The sequence below is a fragment of the Procambarus clarkii genome, chromosome 48, assembly GCF_040958095.1.
Source record: "Procambarus clarkii isolate CNS0578487 chromosome 48, FALCON_Pclarkii_2.0, whole genome shotgun sequence".
NCBI lineage: Eukaryota > Metazoa > Arthropoda > Malacostraca > Decapoda > Cambaridae > Procambarus > Procambarus clarkii.
In genome coordinates, this window is record NC_091197.1 from 8,612,842 (window position 1) to 8,629,883 (window position 17,042).

The 17,042-nt window shown below is 50.1% G+C and overlaps 1 protein-coding gene across 13 annotated transcripts in view; it reads left to right on the forward strand.

Annotated features, from left to right (window-relative positions):
• CLIP-190 (Cytoplasmic linker protein 190) overlaps nucleotides 1-17,042 on the forward strand; it is a 166,996-nt gene that overhangs the window by 53,434 nt on the left and 96,520 nt on the right. For 11 of the 13 annotated variants that reach the window (XR_011222340.1, XM_045752840.2, XM_045752837.2 and 8 more), the window contains exons 3-5: nucleotides 13,207-13,275; nucleotides 13,424-13,780; nucleotides 15,406-15,474. Coding sequence is in view for 12 of the 13 variants with exons in the window: in XM_045752840.2 (XP_045608796.1) it covers nucleotides 13,207-13,275; nucleotides 13,424-13,780; nucleotides 15,406-15,474 (495 nt within the window). In the remaining variant the exon portion in view is untranslated. Of the gene's footprint in view, nucleotides 1-11,739; nucleotides 11,864-12,587; nucleotides 12,628-13,206; nucleotides 13,276-13,423; nucleotides 13,781-15,405; nucleotides 15,475-17,042 lie in introns of those variants that run through there. The other 2 variants (XM_045752832.2, XM_045752838.2) reach the window with 2 other exon arrangements.

Consider the following 17,042-nt stretch of genomic DNA (forward strand, 5'->3'; position numbering starts at 1 on the left):
AACAATTGTGTAACTCGCTTCAAATGATTAAGTCACTTAGCTAAGCGAAGTCCTGGAGTTCAGTTCCTGAACCCATTATGTGCCTGTGTAACCCTTTCCACCACCGCCCACGGCATGGGTATGGGGTGCATAATAAAGAAAGAAATTGAATTGAATTGCGCCACCACTGAAGGGCGGAGCCGCCCCGGCCAGCGTGGTGCAATACCTCCTGACTTGTGGCACCCCTCCCACCTCCTCTCCTCCCTACATATTATATATATATATATATATCCCTCGACCTCGAAGAAGACAACATATAGCATCCGGGGGAGCCTTGTGGGGCACCCGCGTACACTCACATATTGTCTTCTCCTACCACCCCCTATATTTTTTGTATTTTGTTATTTTATTTTATTTCAAATTTCATTACACAAAAAGAGTTGCAACATTGGTTACATGCCGGGTACAAAGGCTACTTGTCACCGGGCGTAGAGTTCCTCCAGCTCCTCAGATGGCGGGCAGGAATCATGGATGCAGTGAGCATTTCCTCTCTGGATCGCCACACTAAAGTGCTGAAAGAGAAAACTGGCGGCTCTAGGGTCTCTAGTTGTTTCAATTAGCTTAGAACCCAGCTCCCTCAAAAAACTAGCAGCACTTTTACCCCAGGCACCAAGTGTCTCTGAGGCAATGGGGACAAAATTGTAGTGGTGATCAAGGTCTCTGTATGTATGCGACTTGGCTGCTTCCCAGTGATTGGCAGCACTGAAGTCAACATAGGTGTTGGCTAAAGTTGAAACGCAAGTGTAGTCCCACACCAACTGTCTACCATTCTTCCAGGGGTTCACTGTGATCACGTCTGGGCGACCGACAGGCTCGCGAGAATTGCGGGGGCATTAGGTAACGGGGCTCTCTCTCTGCTGGACAACCGGCTGTGGTGTCGAGGCTCCTCTTAATAATGTAATTAACCTCGCCGTGTCTTGCATGCCATCCTCCTGTCTTTTGGCAGAGAAGGCTATGCCGTCCATACCTGTCGGCCACTTCCTCGCTGCAAATACACATGTATTCAGTGTGGATTGGGGCAGCGAGGCGGAGAGCCACAGCAATTCGGAGGGCCTGTGGTGTGATATATATATATATATATATATATATATATATATATATATATATATATATATATATATATATATATATATATATATATATATATATATATATATATATATATATATATATATATATAATATCCATTTGAAACTGTTTAAATATATCATATCTACATTTGAAACTGTGTATGGAGTCAGCCTCCACCACATCACTGCCCAATGCATTCCATTTACTAACTACTCTGACACTGGAAAAACTCTTTATAATGTCTCTGTGGCTCATTTGGGTACTAAGTTTCCACCTGTGTCTCCCTGTTCGTGTTCCACCCGTGCTAAATAGTTTGTCTTTGTCCCACCCTGTCAATTCCCCTGAGAATTTTGTAGGTGGTTATCTTGTATCCCCTTGTCACGAAATTACGAAATTAAAGATCCCTCTCCGTACTTTGCCTGTAATTCCTTTCGTGAGCATCTTGAGTGCCCTACCACCATGACCACCTCATGGTACCACTGTGGTATTCACCACCATGACCACCTCATGGTACCACTGTGGTATTGACCACCTTGACCACCTCATGGTACCACTGTGGTATTGACCACCTTGACCACCTCATGGTACCACTGTGGTATTCACCACCATGACCACCTCATGGTACCACTGTGGTATTCACCACCATGACCACCTCATGGTACCACTGTGGTATTCACCACCATGACCACCTCATGGTACCACTGTGGTATTCACCACCATGACCACCTCATGGTACCACTGTGGTATTGACCACCTTGACCACCTCATGGTACCACTGTGGTATTCACCACCATGACCACCTCATGGTACCACTGTGGTATTCACCACCATGACCACCTCATGGTACCACTGTGGTATTGACCACCTTGACCACCTCATGGTACCACTGTGGTATTCACCACCATGACCACCTCATGGTACCACTGTGGTATTCACCACCATGACCACCTCATGGTACCACTGTGGTATTGACCACCTTGACCACCTCATGGTACCACTGTGGTATTCACCACCATGACCACCTCATGGTACCACTGTGGTATTGACCACCTTGACCACCTCATGGTACCACTGTGGTATTCACCACCATGACCACCTCATGGTACCACTGTGGTATTGACCACCTTGACCACCTCATGGTACCACTGTGGTATTCACCACCATGACCACCTCATGGTACCACTGTGGTATTCACCACCATGACCACCTCATGGTACCACTGTGGTATTGACCACCTTGACCACCTCATGGTACCACTGTGGTATTCACCACCATGACCACCTCATGGTACCACTGTGGTATTCACCACCATGACCACCTCATGGTACCACTGTGGTATTCACCACCATGACCAGACTTGACGGCAGCTCTCCTGAAGCTGTGAGTTATACACCACCATTGTGCTTCTCTTCCCTGGCGTGTGGGGGCCTGGCCATACTGGCATAACATAGGACTATACGACCCCAGAGCGCTGTCTACTCAGCCGCGTGTCACCGCCCCCCCCCCCCAAACTGTGTGTATGTCTTGCTGTGTGTGACTTGCTGTGTGTGACTTGCTGTGTGTGACTTGCTGTGTGTGACTTGCTGTGTGTGACTTGCTGTGTGTGACTTGCTGTGTGTGACTTGCTGTGTGTGACTTGCTGTGTGTGACTTGCTGTGTGTGACCTCACCCCCCCCTCCTCCCCATCCTCCCCAATGACCTCATCCATATCATTCTTCTGCCTTTAGTCTTGTGACGTTCCTTTGTGCTCCATCCTCTCCTCCTGCTCCTCCACGTCCACCAGAGCAGCCATCAACGGCCTGGTCATCAACAGGGGCTGGTCATCAACAGGGGGCTGGTCATCAACAGGGGCTGGTCATCAACAGGGGCTGGTCATCAACAGGGGGCAGGTCATCAACAGGGGCTGGTCATCAACAGGGGCTGGTCATCAACAGGGGGCTGATCATCAACAGGGGGCAGGTCATCAACAGGGGCTGGTCATTAACAGGGGCTGGTCATCAACAGGGGGCTGGTCATCAACAGGGGCAGGTCATCAACAGGGGCTGGTCATCAACAGGGGCTGGTCATCAACAGGGGCTGGTCATCAACAGGGGGCAGGTCATCAACAGGGGCTGATCATCAACAGGGGGCAGGTCATCAACAGGGGCTGATCATCAACAGGGGGCAGGTCATCAACAGGGGCTGGTCATCAACAGGGGCTGGTCATCAACAGGGGGCTGGTCATCAACAGGGGCTGGTCATCAACAGGGGCTGGTCATCAACAGGGGGCTGGTCATCAACAGGGGCTGGTCATCAACAGGGGCTGGTCATCAACAGGGACTGGTCATCAACAGGGGCAGGTCATCAACAGGGGCAGGTCATCAACAGAGGCTGGTCATCAACAGGGGCAGGTCATCAACAGGGGCTGGTCATCAACAGGGGCTGGCCATTAACAGGGGCTGGTCATCAACAGGGGCTGGTCATCAACAGAGGCTGGTCATCAACAGGGGCAGGTCATCAATAGGGGCAGGTCATCAACAAGGGCTGGTCATCAACAGGGGCTGGTCATCAACAGGGGCTGGTCATCAACAGGGGCAGGTCATCAACAAGGGCTGGTCATCAACAGGGGCAGGTCATCAACAAGGGCAGGTCATCAACAAGGGGCAGGTCATCAACAGGGGCTGGTCATCAACAGGGGCAGGTCATCAACAGGGGCTGGTCATCAACAGGGACTGGTCATCAACAGAGGCTGGTCATCAACAGGGACTGGTCATCAACAGGGGCTGGTCATCAACAGGGACTGGTCATCAACAGGGGCTGGTCATCAACAGAGGCTGGTCATCAACAGGGGCAGGTCATCAACAGGGGCTGGTCATCAACAGGGGCAGGTCATCAACAAGGGCTGGTCATCAACAGGGGCTGGTCATCAACAGGGGCTGGTCATCAACAGGGGCAGGTCATCAACAAGGGCTGGTCATCAACAGGGGCAGGTCATCAACAGGGGCAGGTCATCAACAGGGGCTGGTCATCAACAGGGGCTGGTCATCAACAGGGGCAGGTCATCAACAGGGGCAGGTTATCAACAGGGACTGGTCATCAACAGGGACTGGTCATCAACAGAGGCTGGTCATCAACAGGGACTGGTCATCAACAGAGGCTAGTCATCAACAGGGGCTGGTCATCAACAGGGGCAGGTCATCAACAGGGGCTGGTCATCAACAGAGGCTAGTCATCAACAGGGGCTGGTCATCAACAGGGGCAGGTCATCAACAGGGACTGGTCATCAACAGAGGCTAGTCATCAACAGGGGCTGGTCATCAACAGGGGCAGGTCATCAACAGGGACTGGTCATCAACAGGGGCAGGTCATCAACAAGGGGCAGGTCATCAACAGGGGCAGGTCATCAACAAGAGGCAGGTCATCAACAGGGGCTGGTCATCAACAGGGGCTGGTCATCAACAGGGGCTGGTCATCAACAGGGGCTGGTCATCAACAGGGGACTGGTCTCTGGTAATTACTAATCAGGTTAGTCTGCCCATCGAGAAACACAACACATTAATAACAAAACATATATACTAAAGGTGTAAGGTCGTGGACACTGAGCAGGCAACATGGTAGTCGGCTGGTAACGGGACTCGGCGCTGCAAACAACGCTAATGGCTAACGCATCACTTTTTTTATTATCATTATGGACAAAGTTCATTGTCTTGGGGGTCACAAACTGCTGGCACCGGTCCGTCTACGACCTTACTGGGGTCAGTGCTCATTATGAACAGCGAAAGGCTCTCTCTCTCTCTCTCCTCATACTCCCGCGGACAGTGAAGGAGTGTAGGACCCGTGATAAGGGGTTCGAATCTGCACACTGGGTACTCCTAAGCAACAAAGCGTTGGTCCACTACACCACGACATGGTCTAAAGAAATGTAACCTGGGATTTAACTGAATCATTTGTGTGGTCATGATACTTTGACTGAAGCACAGTCAGGGTTGGTTGTGTGAACGGTGGTTCCTGTCTTCTGTCGCCTGTACTGTTGACTGTGGTTCCTGTCACCTGTTGACTGTGGTTCCTGTCACCTGTTGACTGTGGTTCCTGTCACCTGTTGACTGTGGTTCCTGTCTCCCATTGACTGTGGTTCGTGTTTCCTGTCAAGCTCTTCATATCCACTCTTGGCCACCAGAAAAATGTTAATCTTTAGGATGGTCCAGACGGCGCTACAAAGCTAATAATCGTCGGGATGGTAGAGGTGGCCGCCTAATACGGCCACGTGACCCCGGGAGAATAACAATGTGTACAACCAGGCCAGCCCAGCTGCACGCCGGTGGTCACAAAGGAAATATCCCGCCATGATTCACAACTCACAGCAGTCTGCCCTCGAGCAGTGGGGCGCTGACTCCGTACCCCCAGTGCTTGCGTACCTCTATTGGGCACATTACTTACATTGCTTGTGTACCTTTCTGGGGGCACAATACCCACATTGCTTGTGTACCTCTCTGGGGGCACAATACCCACATTGCTTGTGTACCTTTCTGGGGGCACAATACCCACATTGCTTGTGTACCTTTCTGGGGGCACAATACCCACATTGCTTGTGTACCTTTCTGGGGGCACAATACCCACATTGCTTGTGTACCTCTCTGGGGGAACAATACCCACATTGCTTGTGTACCTCTCTGGAATACCTCTCTGCGTACACCTCTTTGGGGCTGTACCTCCCTGCTCCCTGTTTTTCTTAGAGTCGTCAGGTTCAGTTCCTTCAGTCGCTCTTCATACCCCATCCCTCGAAACTCTGGGACGACCCTCGTCGCAAACTTCTGAGCCTTTTCCAGTTTCCTTATGTGTTTCTTCAGGTCGGGGCTCCATGATGAGGCTGCATACTCTAAGACTGGTCTCACGTAGGCAGTGTAAAGCACCCTAAATGCCTCCTTACTTAGGATTCTGAATGATGTTCTAACTTTTGCTAGCGTAGAGTGTGTGTGTGTACTCACCTAGTTGCGCTTGCGAGGGTTGAGCTTTGGCTCTTTGGTCCCACCTCTCAACCGTCAATCAACTGATGTACAGGTTCCTGAGCCTACTGGGCTCTATCAAATCTACATTTGAGTGTGTGTGTGTGTGTGTGTGTGTGTGTGTGTGTGTGTGTGTGTGTGTGTGTGTGTGTGTGTGTGTGTGTGTGTGTGTACTCACCTAGTTGTACTCACCTAGTTGTGTTTGCGGGGGTTGAGCTCTGGCTCTTTGGTCCCGCCTCTCAACCGTCAATCAACAGGCGTACAGATTCCTGAGCCTATCGGGCTCTGTCATATCTACACTTGAAACTGTGTATGGAGTGAGCCTCCACCACATCACCCCCTAATGCATTCCATTTGTCAACCACTCTGACACTAAAAAAGTTCTTTCTAATATCTCTGTGGCTCATTTGGGCACTCAGTTTCCACCTGTGTCCCCTTGTGCGTGTTCCCCTTGTGTTAAATAGACTGTCTTTATCTACCCTATCAATCCCCTTCAGAATCTTGAATGTGGTGATCATGTCCCCCCTAACTCTTCTGTCTTCCAGCGAAGTGAGGTTTAATTCCCGTAGTCTCTCCTCGTAGCTCATACCTCTCAGCTCGGGTACTAGTCTGGTGGCAAACCTTTGAACCTTTTCCAGTTTAGTCTTATCCTTGACTAGATATGGACTCCATGCTGGGGCTGCATACTCCAGGATTGGCCTGACATATGTGGTATACAAAGTTCTGAATGATTCTTTACACAAGTTTCTGAATGCCGTTCGTATGTTGGCCAGCCTGGCATATGCCGCTGATGTTATCCGCTTGATATGTGCTGCAGGAGACAGGTCTGGCGTGATATCAACCCCCAAGTCTTTTTCCTTCTCTGACTCCTGAAGAATTTCCTCTCCCAGATGATACCTTATATCTGGCCTCCTGCTCCCTACACCTATCTTCATTACATTACATTTGGTTGGGTTAAACTCTAACAACCATTTGTTCGACCATTCCTTCAGCTTGTCTAGGTCTTCTTGAAGCCTCAAACAGTCCTCTTCTGTTTTAATCCTTCTCATAATTTTAGCATCGTCCGCAAACATTGAGAGAAATGAATCGATACCCTCCGGGAGATCATTTACATATATCAGAAACAAGATAGGACCGAGTACAGAGCCCTGTGGGACTCCACTGGTGACTTCACGCCAATCGGAGGTCTCACCCCTCACCGTAACTCTCTGCTTCCTATTGCTTAGATACTCCCTTATCCACTGGAGCAGACTGTGTGTGTGTGTGTGTGTGTGTGTGTGTGTGTGTGTGTGTGTGTGTGTGTGTGTGTGTGTGTGTGTGTGTGTGTGTGTGTGTGTGTGTGTGTACTCACCTAGTTGTACTTGCGGGGGTTGAGCTCTGGCTCTTTGGTTCCGCCTCTCAACTGTCAGTCACCTGTTGTGTGCGTGTGTGTGAGCGCACCCAACTGGTATAAGACAACCTGGCTCACCTCTGCTGACCACACACCCCTCCCCCGCCCCCCGGACCCTCCCCCCATGCAAGTGTGACACCACCACCGAGTGTAGGAGTGACGCTGGTGCTGGGTGTGGCGTGGGGGAGTGACGCTGGTGCTGGGTGTGGCGTGGGGGAGTGACGCTGGTGCTGGGTGTGGCGTGGGGGAGTGACGCTGGTGCTGGGTGTGGCGTGGGGGAGTGACGCTGGTGCTGGGTGTGGCGTGGGGGAGTGACGCTGGTGCTGGGTGTGGCGTGGGGGAGTGACGCTGGTGCTGGGTGTGGCGTGGGGGAGTGACGCTGGTGCTGGGTGTGGCGTGGGGGAGTGACGCTGGTGCTGGGTGTGGCGTGGGGGAGTGACGCTGGTGCTGGGTTTGGCGTGGGGGAGTGACGCTGGTGCTGGGTGTGGCGTGGGAGAGTGACGCTGGTGCTGGGTGTGGCGTGGGGGAGTGACGCTGGTGCTGGGTGTGGCGTGGGGGAGTGACGCTGGTGCTGGGTGAGGTATGGTGCTGGGTGAGGTGGGTGAGGTATGGTGGTGGGTGAGGTATGGTGGTGGGTTTGGTGGGTGAGGTATGGTGGTGGGTGAGGTATGGTGGTGGGTGAGGTATGGTGGTGGGTGTGGTGGGTGAGGTATGGTGGTGGGTGAGGTATGGTGGTGGGTGTGGTAGGTGAGGTATTGTGGTGGGTGTGGTGGGTGAGGTATGGTGGTGGGTGTGGTGGGTGAGGTATGGTGGTGGGTGAGGTATAGTGGTGGGTGCAGCCACACACCCAGCCATCCACACCACCATGGCGCCCCCTCCCTCCCCCCCCCCCAATACTGCGGCTCCACCCTACTGGATCAGGTTTTCTGTCTTAATCCGACCTGGTTAAATGTTCCTGGCTTAATATAGACATACTCGATTATGGCTTCTCCTGTGTGATATTAAATTCCTTGTGTGCGTGCGTGTGCGTGCGTGCGTGCGTGTGTGTGTGTGTGTGCGTGCGTGTGTGTGTGTGTGTGTGTGTGTGTGTGTGTGTGTGTGTGTGTGTGTGTGTGTGTGTGTGTGTGTGTGTGTGTGTGTGTGTGTGTGTGTGTGTGTGTACTCACCTAGTTGTACTCACCTAGTTGTGTTTGCGGGGGTTGAGCTCTGGCTCTTTGGTCCCGCCTCTCAACCGTCAATCAACAGGTGTACAGATTCCTGAGCCTATCGGGCTCTGTCATATCTACACTTGAAACTGTGTATGGAGTGAGCCTCCACCACATCACCCCCTAATGCATTCCATTTGTCAACCACTCTGACACTAAAAAAGTTCTTTCTAATATCTCTGTGGCTCATTTGGGCACTCAGTTTCCACCTGTGTCCCCTTGTGCGTGTTCCCCTTGTGTTAAATAGACTGTCTTTATCTACCCTATCAATCCCCTTCAGAATCTTGAATGTGGTGATCATGTCCCCCCTAACTCTTCTGTCTTCCAGCGAAGTGAGGTTTAATTCCCGTAGTCTCTCCTCGTAGCTCATACCTCTCAGCTCGGGTACTAGTCTGGTGGCAAACCTTTGAACCTTTTCCAGTTTAGTCTTATCCTTGACTAGATATGGACTCCATGCTGGGGCTGCATACTCCAGGATTGGCCTGACATATGTGGTATACAAAGTTCTGAATGATTCTTTACACAAGTTTCTGAATGCCGTTCGTATGTTGGCCAGCCTGGCATATGCCGCTGATGTTATCCGCTTGATATGTGCTGCAGGAGACAGGTCTGGCGTGATATCAACCCCCAAGTCTTTTTCCTTCTCTGACTCCTGAAGAATTTCCTCTCCCAGATGATACCTTGTATCTGGCCTCCTGCTCCCTACACCTATCTTCATTACATTACATTTGGTTGGGTTAAACTCTAACAACCATTTGTTCGACCATTCCTTCAGCTTGTCTAGGTCTTCTTGAAGCCTCCAAGTCCTCTTTGTCCACCCTGTCAATTCCCCTGAGAATTTTGTAGGTGGTTATCATGTCTCCCCTTACTCTTCTGTTTTCCAGGGATGTGAGGTTCAGCTCCTTTAGCCTTTCCTCGTAGCTCAATCCTCTCAGTTCCGGGACGAGCCTGGTGGCATACCGCTGAATCTTCTCTAACTTTGTCTTGTGTTTAACTAGGTATGGACTCCAGGCTGGAGCTGCATACCCCTGTGTGTGTGTGTGTGTGTGTGTGTGTGTGCGTGTGTGTGTGTGTGTGTGTGTATGTGTGTGTATGTGTGTGTGTGCGTTTGTGTGTGGCGCGTGCGTATTTACTATTTGTGTCTGCAGGATCGAGCTATTAGCTCTTGGACCCCGCCTTTCCAACCAATCTATTTTTCACATATATTTTCTCTCTAATACACACACACACACACACACACACACACACACACACACACACACACACACACACACACACACACACACACACACACACACACACACACACACACACACACACACACACACACACACACACACACACACGCACACACACAGGGGTATGCAGCTCCAGCCTGGAGTCCATACCTAGTTAAACACAAGACAAAGTTAGAGAAGATTCAGCGGTATGCCACCAGGCTCGTCCCGGAACTGAGAGGATTGAGCTACGAGGAAAGGCTAAAGGAGCTGAACCTCACATCCCTGGAAAACAGAAGAGTAAGGGGAGACATGATAACCACCTACAAAATTCTCAGGGGAATTGACAGGGTGGACAAAGACAAACTCTTCAGCACGGGTGGGACACGAACAAGGGGACACAGGTGGAAACTTAGTACCCAGATGAGCCACAGAGACGTTAGAAAGAATTTTTTCAGTGTCAGAGTAGTTAATAAATGGAATGCACTAGGAAGTGATGTGGTGGAGGCTGACTCCATACACAGTTTCAAGTGTAGATATGATAGAGCCCAGTAGGCTCAGGAATCTGTACACCAGTTGATTGACAGTTGAGAGGCGGGACCAAAGAGCCAAAGCTCAACCCCCGCAAGCACAATTAGGTGAGTACAATTAGGTGAGTACACATATAGGAAGCAGCCCGTAACAGCTGTCTAATTCCCATTTACCTGTTTACTGCTAGGTGAACAGGACCATCAAAGTGAAAGAAACTTTGCCCATTTACACACAGAAACCACAATAGCGTGATGCATCAAATGCACAAATCTACAAGGGCCGTGACGAGGCCCTGTGATTTCACAAGTGTAAATGACATTACACTTCTGATTTCTGTGTGTAATGAAGTAAGGGCGAAGAGGAAGAACAGCCAGTTGACATAGCTCGGGTGCATGGGGGGAGTTGGGTAAAACCCTGGTTTGTGTCTCGGAGAGGCTGCAGGAACCGTTGGTAAATCAGGATGATTTCCCGGTTGCAATTCTTTTACCATGTCGTAGCTCATTCGATTAAGGCAGCGTCTGGGATCCTCTCGGACGTAGGTTCAAACCCTCGTCACGGCCCTTGTGGATTTGTTCATTTGCCCATTTGTTTCCGCCGTCGGCTGGCGATCGATACCCGGACCCTAGGATTTCGAATCCCGAGCGCTGTCCACTCAGCTACCAGACCCCCTTGTGCAAGGGTTGAGGTTCAGCTCATGTCCCGGCCCTCAACCCTCAATACACTGCAGTACATGCAGAAGATACAACAGATACAGTATATGTAGAAAGTATACATATGCGCCGTGGAGAGGGGGGGACCTGGTGCTTGGGTAACAGCTTCTCCCCCGAATCAACCTATCCTGGCTTTGCGCCCTGGTGAGGCCACTCCAGACCAGGCCGACATCAGAGCCCAACTCCATAGTCTCCTGAGACTGATGGATGCCTACTAGAAAGTATAAAAATATACGAGTGTTTAGTGTATATTTATGATATACAGAAATATACACTATTAAGACTGATGGCTGCCTACTATTAATGTTGAATTTTGAGGTTGCAATGTTTGACAAGGACGGTTGTAGGGGTTGAGCAGGTACCTGTATGGCGCCAGGATCCGGTCCCTGTGCTTCCCGCGCTCCAGCCACTCTATATAAGGTAACCTTTTAAAGCTAATGTCCGCTCCGGTGAGAGCGCTTCCTGCTGCGTCACATCTCATTACGTCTCCTGCCTCCACCATGCCCTCGCTTGACGGTGGGGCCCTCAGTGGCACCCCTCGCCTGACGGTGGGGCCCTCAGTGGCACCCCTCGCCTGATGGTGGGGCCCTCAATGGCACCCCTCGCCTGATGGTGGGGCCCTCAGTGGCACCCTCGCCTGACGATGGGGCCCTCAGTGGCACCCCGCGCCTGACGGGGGCTTCCTGGCTACAGTCCACAGTGGGAGCCACGCCTGACAGTGAGTGAGAGAGAGGGAGAGGAAGGGACAGGAGAGAGGGAGGAACAGGAGAGAGGGCAAGACATGGTCATGACTGGGCAGTTATAGGCAGGTGCCAGGAGGCTCTGTATGGCTGGTGTGAAGCACAATAATGTATTGCTGTCTTAGGGAACAGCGTCGCTATAACTGAACACTGTTGATGCCCCCAGACACCGGAGCACATCCCTCCTGCAGCTCCTGCCACTCCCTAGTCTGCTCTGATGTGGGCCGGGGGGAGTGACCAGGGAGTGACCCATCACACAACACTACAGCGTACTCTTTAAAGTAAAACTTTAAGCAGCGGAGATCGTATTGTTCGTGAGGCAGAGCGTGGCAGCCGTCCGCCAGGAGCTGCTCGCCCAGTTATGACCTTATATGATAACATTGTGGAGAGGAGTGACGCGGCGCCATCCCTGGTGGCCTCGACGGGGGCAGGTATCCCTGAGGGGTGGACATCCCTAGTGGCTTCGACGGGGGCAGGAATCCCTGAGGGTGGACATCCCTAGTGGCTTCGACGGGAACTATCTATGTCCCCGTCGTCCCCCATATTTCTATGACCCACGGCGAAATGCGCGCCAGGCGTCGTAACCAGCCGGACCGATCAATATGAAAAGCAGACCGTAGTATTACAGTCGTATGGGTAAAATCACGTAACGGAATGTAATCAGGTGGAGTCAGACGTCCGCTCGTCGTCAAGGTTGAGCCGGGATCCGAGTGCTTGATGTCGTCACGCATGTTGTTCACAGGTCAGCATGTGTCAGATCTAAACATGTAAGTTATATATTATGAAACACTTTTGAGATTACAGTGCCCGCAAAAACTGGTAAGAGATATCGTGCTTGTGGTGGAGTTATTTCCCCGGGAAAAAGTGTGGTCGTTGTTGCAATGGTCGATATAACACACCCTCAAAATAAACTTTCAGCTCCCATCAACTCAAAATATTTCTTGGAATTCAAACTCGGTGACACGATTTGTACTCTTACGTAAAGTTGTGAATCAGCGTGAAGGAGTGTTCGGCGGGTCCCTAAGATGACCCTCAACAAGTTATTTATTGTGCGCATACATTTTCTCACAGTATAATTTTGCATGTTTTTGTCTCGTTAAATGTCTTAGATTCAGTTACAGCACCGCTCCTGTGCCAGGTAAGTCCACTACGGGCTCACCATAGCCCGTGCTAATTGCAACTTTTTGTTCCCAGTAGCCGAATCTAAAACAGCAACGACAACTACGTCTCAGATTTTACAGGACCAGTTTCTAGCATAATTTTGACGTACTTTACTGCACGTGTTTGTGTTTGTTTACGTTTGTTCCTCATTATCTTGTAGACGGTGAACGAGTCGACGCCGAAGTGGAGAAGCTGCGTCGCTTGAGTCAAGAGCTCGCCAGGAAGGAAGGTAAGCCTTTGCATTCTCCTAACTATCTCTTAATGTCTATATGACATGTTTATCATTTTTTGTAGCTACGTAAACAAAAATATTATTGCCATGACATAATGTTGAGCAACTTTGATCTAATTTATTTCTTGTGTGATCCTCATAATAGAGTTCTACCTACTCAACCGTACCACCAGCCCCAAAAGTTGGTGGCCGTCACCCAGACACCTCTCGTTCAGTAAGGACAACACGTACATTTATAATAACAACAACGACGTCCTCCCCAGCAACAACAACCTCCTCAACCACTTCAACGCATTAAAGAGTGTCGACCATCCCGTCAGTCTGCACTACAAGCGGGCCAAGTCCCCTCTGAGAGACAACGGAACCTTCCCTTGTGAGGTCCACGGCAGGAAGGCGGCACCAGAACAGACGTTCCTGGCCAACACCCTCCCTGATCTTCCTTCTTACAAGATGCCGTCTCAGAGACGCTTCAGCGACGAGGTCAACTTCCGTCGACCACTGGGTACGTTATTTAGTTAATCTTATTTCAAAGGAATTTACAAAATTCCTTGTAAAACAATATTTTTTGTTTATCCTGCTCAGGTTCTAATATACATCAGAGGTCTACTGTAAAAAAATCTATAACAAATATATTTTCGTTATACATCATAGGGTGTTTGGCCGAATAACCCGTCCTCTTACTAATTACGTCGCTTTTCGCTCGTATGTACACTAAGGCTAAAAATCGCCGTATTAAGAAATTAAATCGGTTCACGAAAGTGACGTACTTTCACGTTTTCTGTTTTGGGTCCTCTGGCTTAGTCTGTTAGGTTAGGAGAGGAAACTTTCAATTAACGGTTTTCGTGTATTTTCTCCCCTGATTCCATGTATGACTAACCATCCTGTGAGATGGGAATATTAGATAAACCTATAGCTAGTTTTTTATCTACATTGTGTAGTCTTTCATATAGAATAGCGTAGCAGCATATTGTTGTGTATACCTAAGCTTGTCAATAACAAAAAATTACGTTTTGAAACTCTAGGAGAACTTCTTACCCTCTTAACCAACCTATGGAGCCAAAACTTGCTGCTTTTGATGCATTTCATTTGGATAATTAATTTCCATTTTTTAAATTGCAATACGGCGATTTTTGCCCGTAATGCATATGAGCGAAAAGCGACGTAATTTGTAAGAGGACGGGCTGTACTGTCGCCAATAATAAATTTTCTGTTATAATGAAATGATGCATTACCACATTACATGAGTCAGTCTCTTCTTACAAGAAGAAAACGACAAAACAAGACTAACATAGAAAATGAATATTAACTGCGCAGGAGACCGTAAACTATTAAAAACATACTAACCTAAGCTTATGCAATGGCACTATATCCTTCCACTATGCCCCACCACTATGTCCCACTACTACGTCCCATCACTATGCCCCACCACTATGCCCCACCACTATGTCCCACCACTATGCCCCAACACTATGCCCCACCACTATGTCATTCCACTGTACCCCACCACTATGTCATTCCACTATACCCCACCACTACGTCCATCCATTATGTCCCTCCACTATGTCCCACCACTATATCCCACCACTATGTCCCTCCACTATGTCATACACCATCCACATAGTAGGTGGACAAAGATAAACTATTTAACACTGATGGCACGCGAACAAGGGGACACAGGTGGAAACTGAGTACCCACATGAGCCACAGGGACGTTATAAAGAACTTTTTCAGTGTCAGAGTAGTTAACAGATGGAATGCATTAGGCAGTGATGTGGTGGAGGCTGACTCCATACACAGTTTCAAATGTAGATATGATAGAGCCCAGTAGGCTCAGGAATCTGTACACCAGTTGATTGACGGTTGAGAGGCGGGACCAAAGAGCCAGAGCTCAACCCCCCGCAAGCACAACTAGGTGAGTACTAGGAGAGTACTATGCCACACCACTGTGTCACACTCAACAATATTCCCCGCTGGTAGCTGTAAGTCTCTGTGTTACTTATAATGTCACTGCCAGTGTTATCATGATGAAAAGTTAAGTGTTAAGTGTTGAGGCTTTAAGTGTTAAGTGCTGAGGTTTAAGTGTTAAGTGTTAAGGTAGATACTAACGCTTGAGTGTTGTTCCCACAGCCACACTCCACGAGGACCAGGTGGTGGCCAGACGTCGCTTCAGCGAGGATGTCCGCAAGAAGTCTCTTGGTGAGTTGTCTCGCTTTCCCTTGTGTCTCCTGGGACACTCTGGCTTCCCCTTGTGTCTCCTGGGACACTCTGGCTTCCGCTTGTGTCTCCTGGGACACTCTGGCTTCCGCTTGTATCTCCTGGGACACTCTGGCTTCCGCTTGTGTCTCCTGGGACACTCTGGCTTCCGCTTGTGTCTCCTGGGACACTCTGGCTTCCGCTTGTGTCTCCTGGGACACTCTGGCTTCCGCTTGTGTCTCCTGGGACACTCTGGCTTCCGCTTGTGTCTCCTGGGACACTCTGGCTTCCGCTTGTGTCTCCTGGGACACTCTGGCTTCCTCTTGTGTCTCCTGGGACACTCTGGCTTCCTCTTTTGTCTCCTGGGACACTCTGGCTTCCTCTTTTGTCTCCTGGGACACTCTGGCTTCCTCTTGTGTCTCCTGGGACACTCTGGCTTCCTCTTTTGTCTCCTGGGACACTCTGGCTTCCTCTTGTGTCTCCTGAGACACTCTGGCTTTCTCTTGTGTCTCCTGAGACACTCTGGCTTCCTCTTGTGTCTCCTGAGACACTCTGACTACCTCTTGTGTCTCCTGGGACACTCTGGCTTCCTCTTGTGTCTCCTGAGACACTCTCTTGTGTCTCCTGGGACACTCTGGCTTCCTCTTGTGTCTCCTGGAGCACTCTGGCTTCCTCTTGTGTCTCCTGGGACACTCTGGCTTCCTCTTGTGTCTCCTGGGACACTCTGGCTTCCTCTTGTGTCTCCTGGGACACTCTGGCTTCCTCTTGTGTCTCCTGAGACACTCTGGCTTCCTCTTGTGTCTTCTGGGACACTCTGGCTTCCTCTTGTGTCTCCTGGGACACTCTGGCTTCCTCTTGTGTCTCCTGGGACACTCTGGCTTCCTCTTGTGACTCCTGGAGCACTCTGGCTTCCTCTTGTGTCTTCTGGGACACTCTGCTTCCTCTTTTGTCTCCTGAGACACTCTGGCTTTCTCTTGTGTCTCCTGAGACACTCTGGCTTCCTCTTGTGTCTCCTGAGACACTCTGACTACCTCTTGTGTCTCCTGGGACACTCTGGCTTCCTCTTGTGTCTCCTGAGACACTCTCTTGTGTCTCCTGGGACACTCTGGCTTCCTCTTGTGTCTCCTGGAGCACTCTGGCTTCCTCTTGTGTCTCCTGGGACACTCTGGCTTCCTCTTGTGTCTCCTGGGACACTCTGGCTTCCTCTTGTGTCTCCTGGGACACTCTGGCTTCCTCTTGTGTCTCCTGGGACACTCTGGCTTCCTCTTGTGTCTCCTGGAGCACTCTGGCTTCCTCTTGTGTCTCCTGGGACACTCTGGCTTCCTCTTGTGTCTCCTGGAGCACTCTGGCTTCCTCTTGTGTCTCCTGGGACACTCTGGCTTCCTCTTGTGTCTCCTGGGACACTCTGGCTTCCTCTTTTGTCTCCTGAGACACTCTGGCTTTCTCTTTTGTCTCCTGGGACACTCTGGCTTCTTTTTAAGTCATCTTGGCCATTGCCCTTACTATTGTTTGTATACTTTTGTGTAAATTATATTATATGTATATATAATTTTTGAAGCAATGGAGTGACT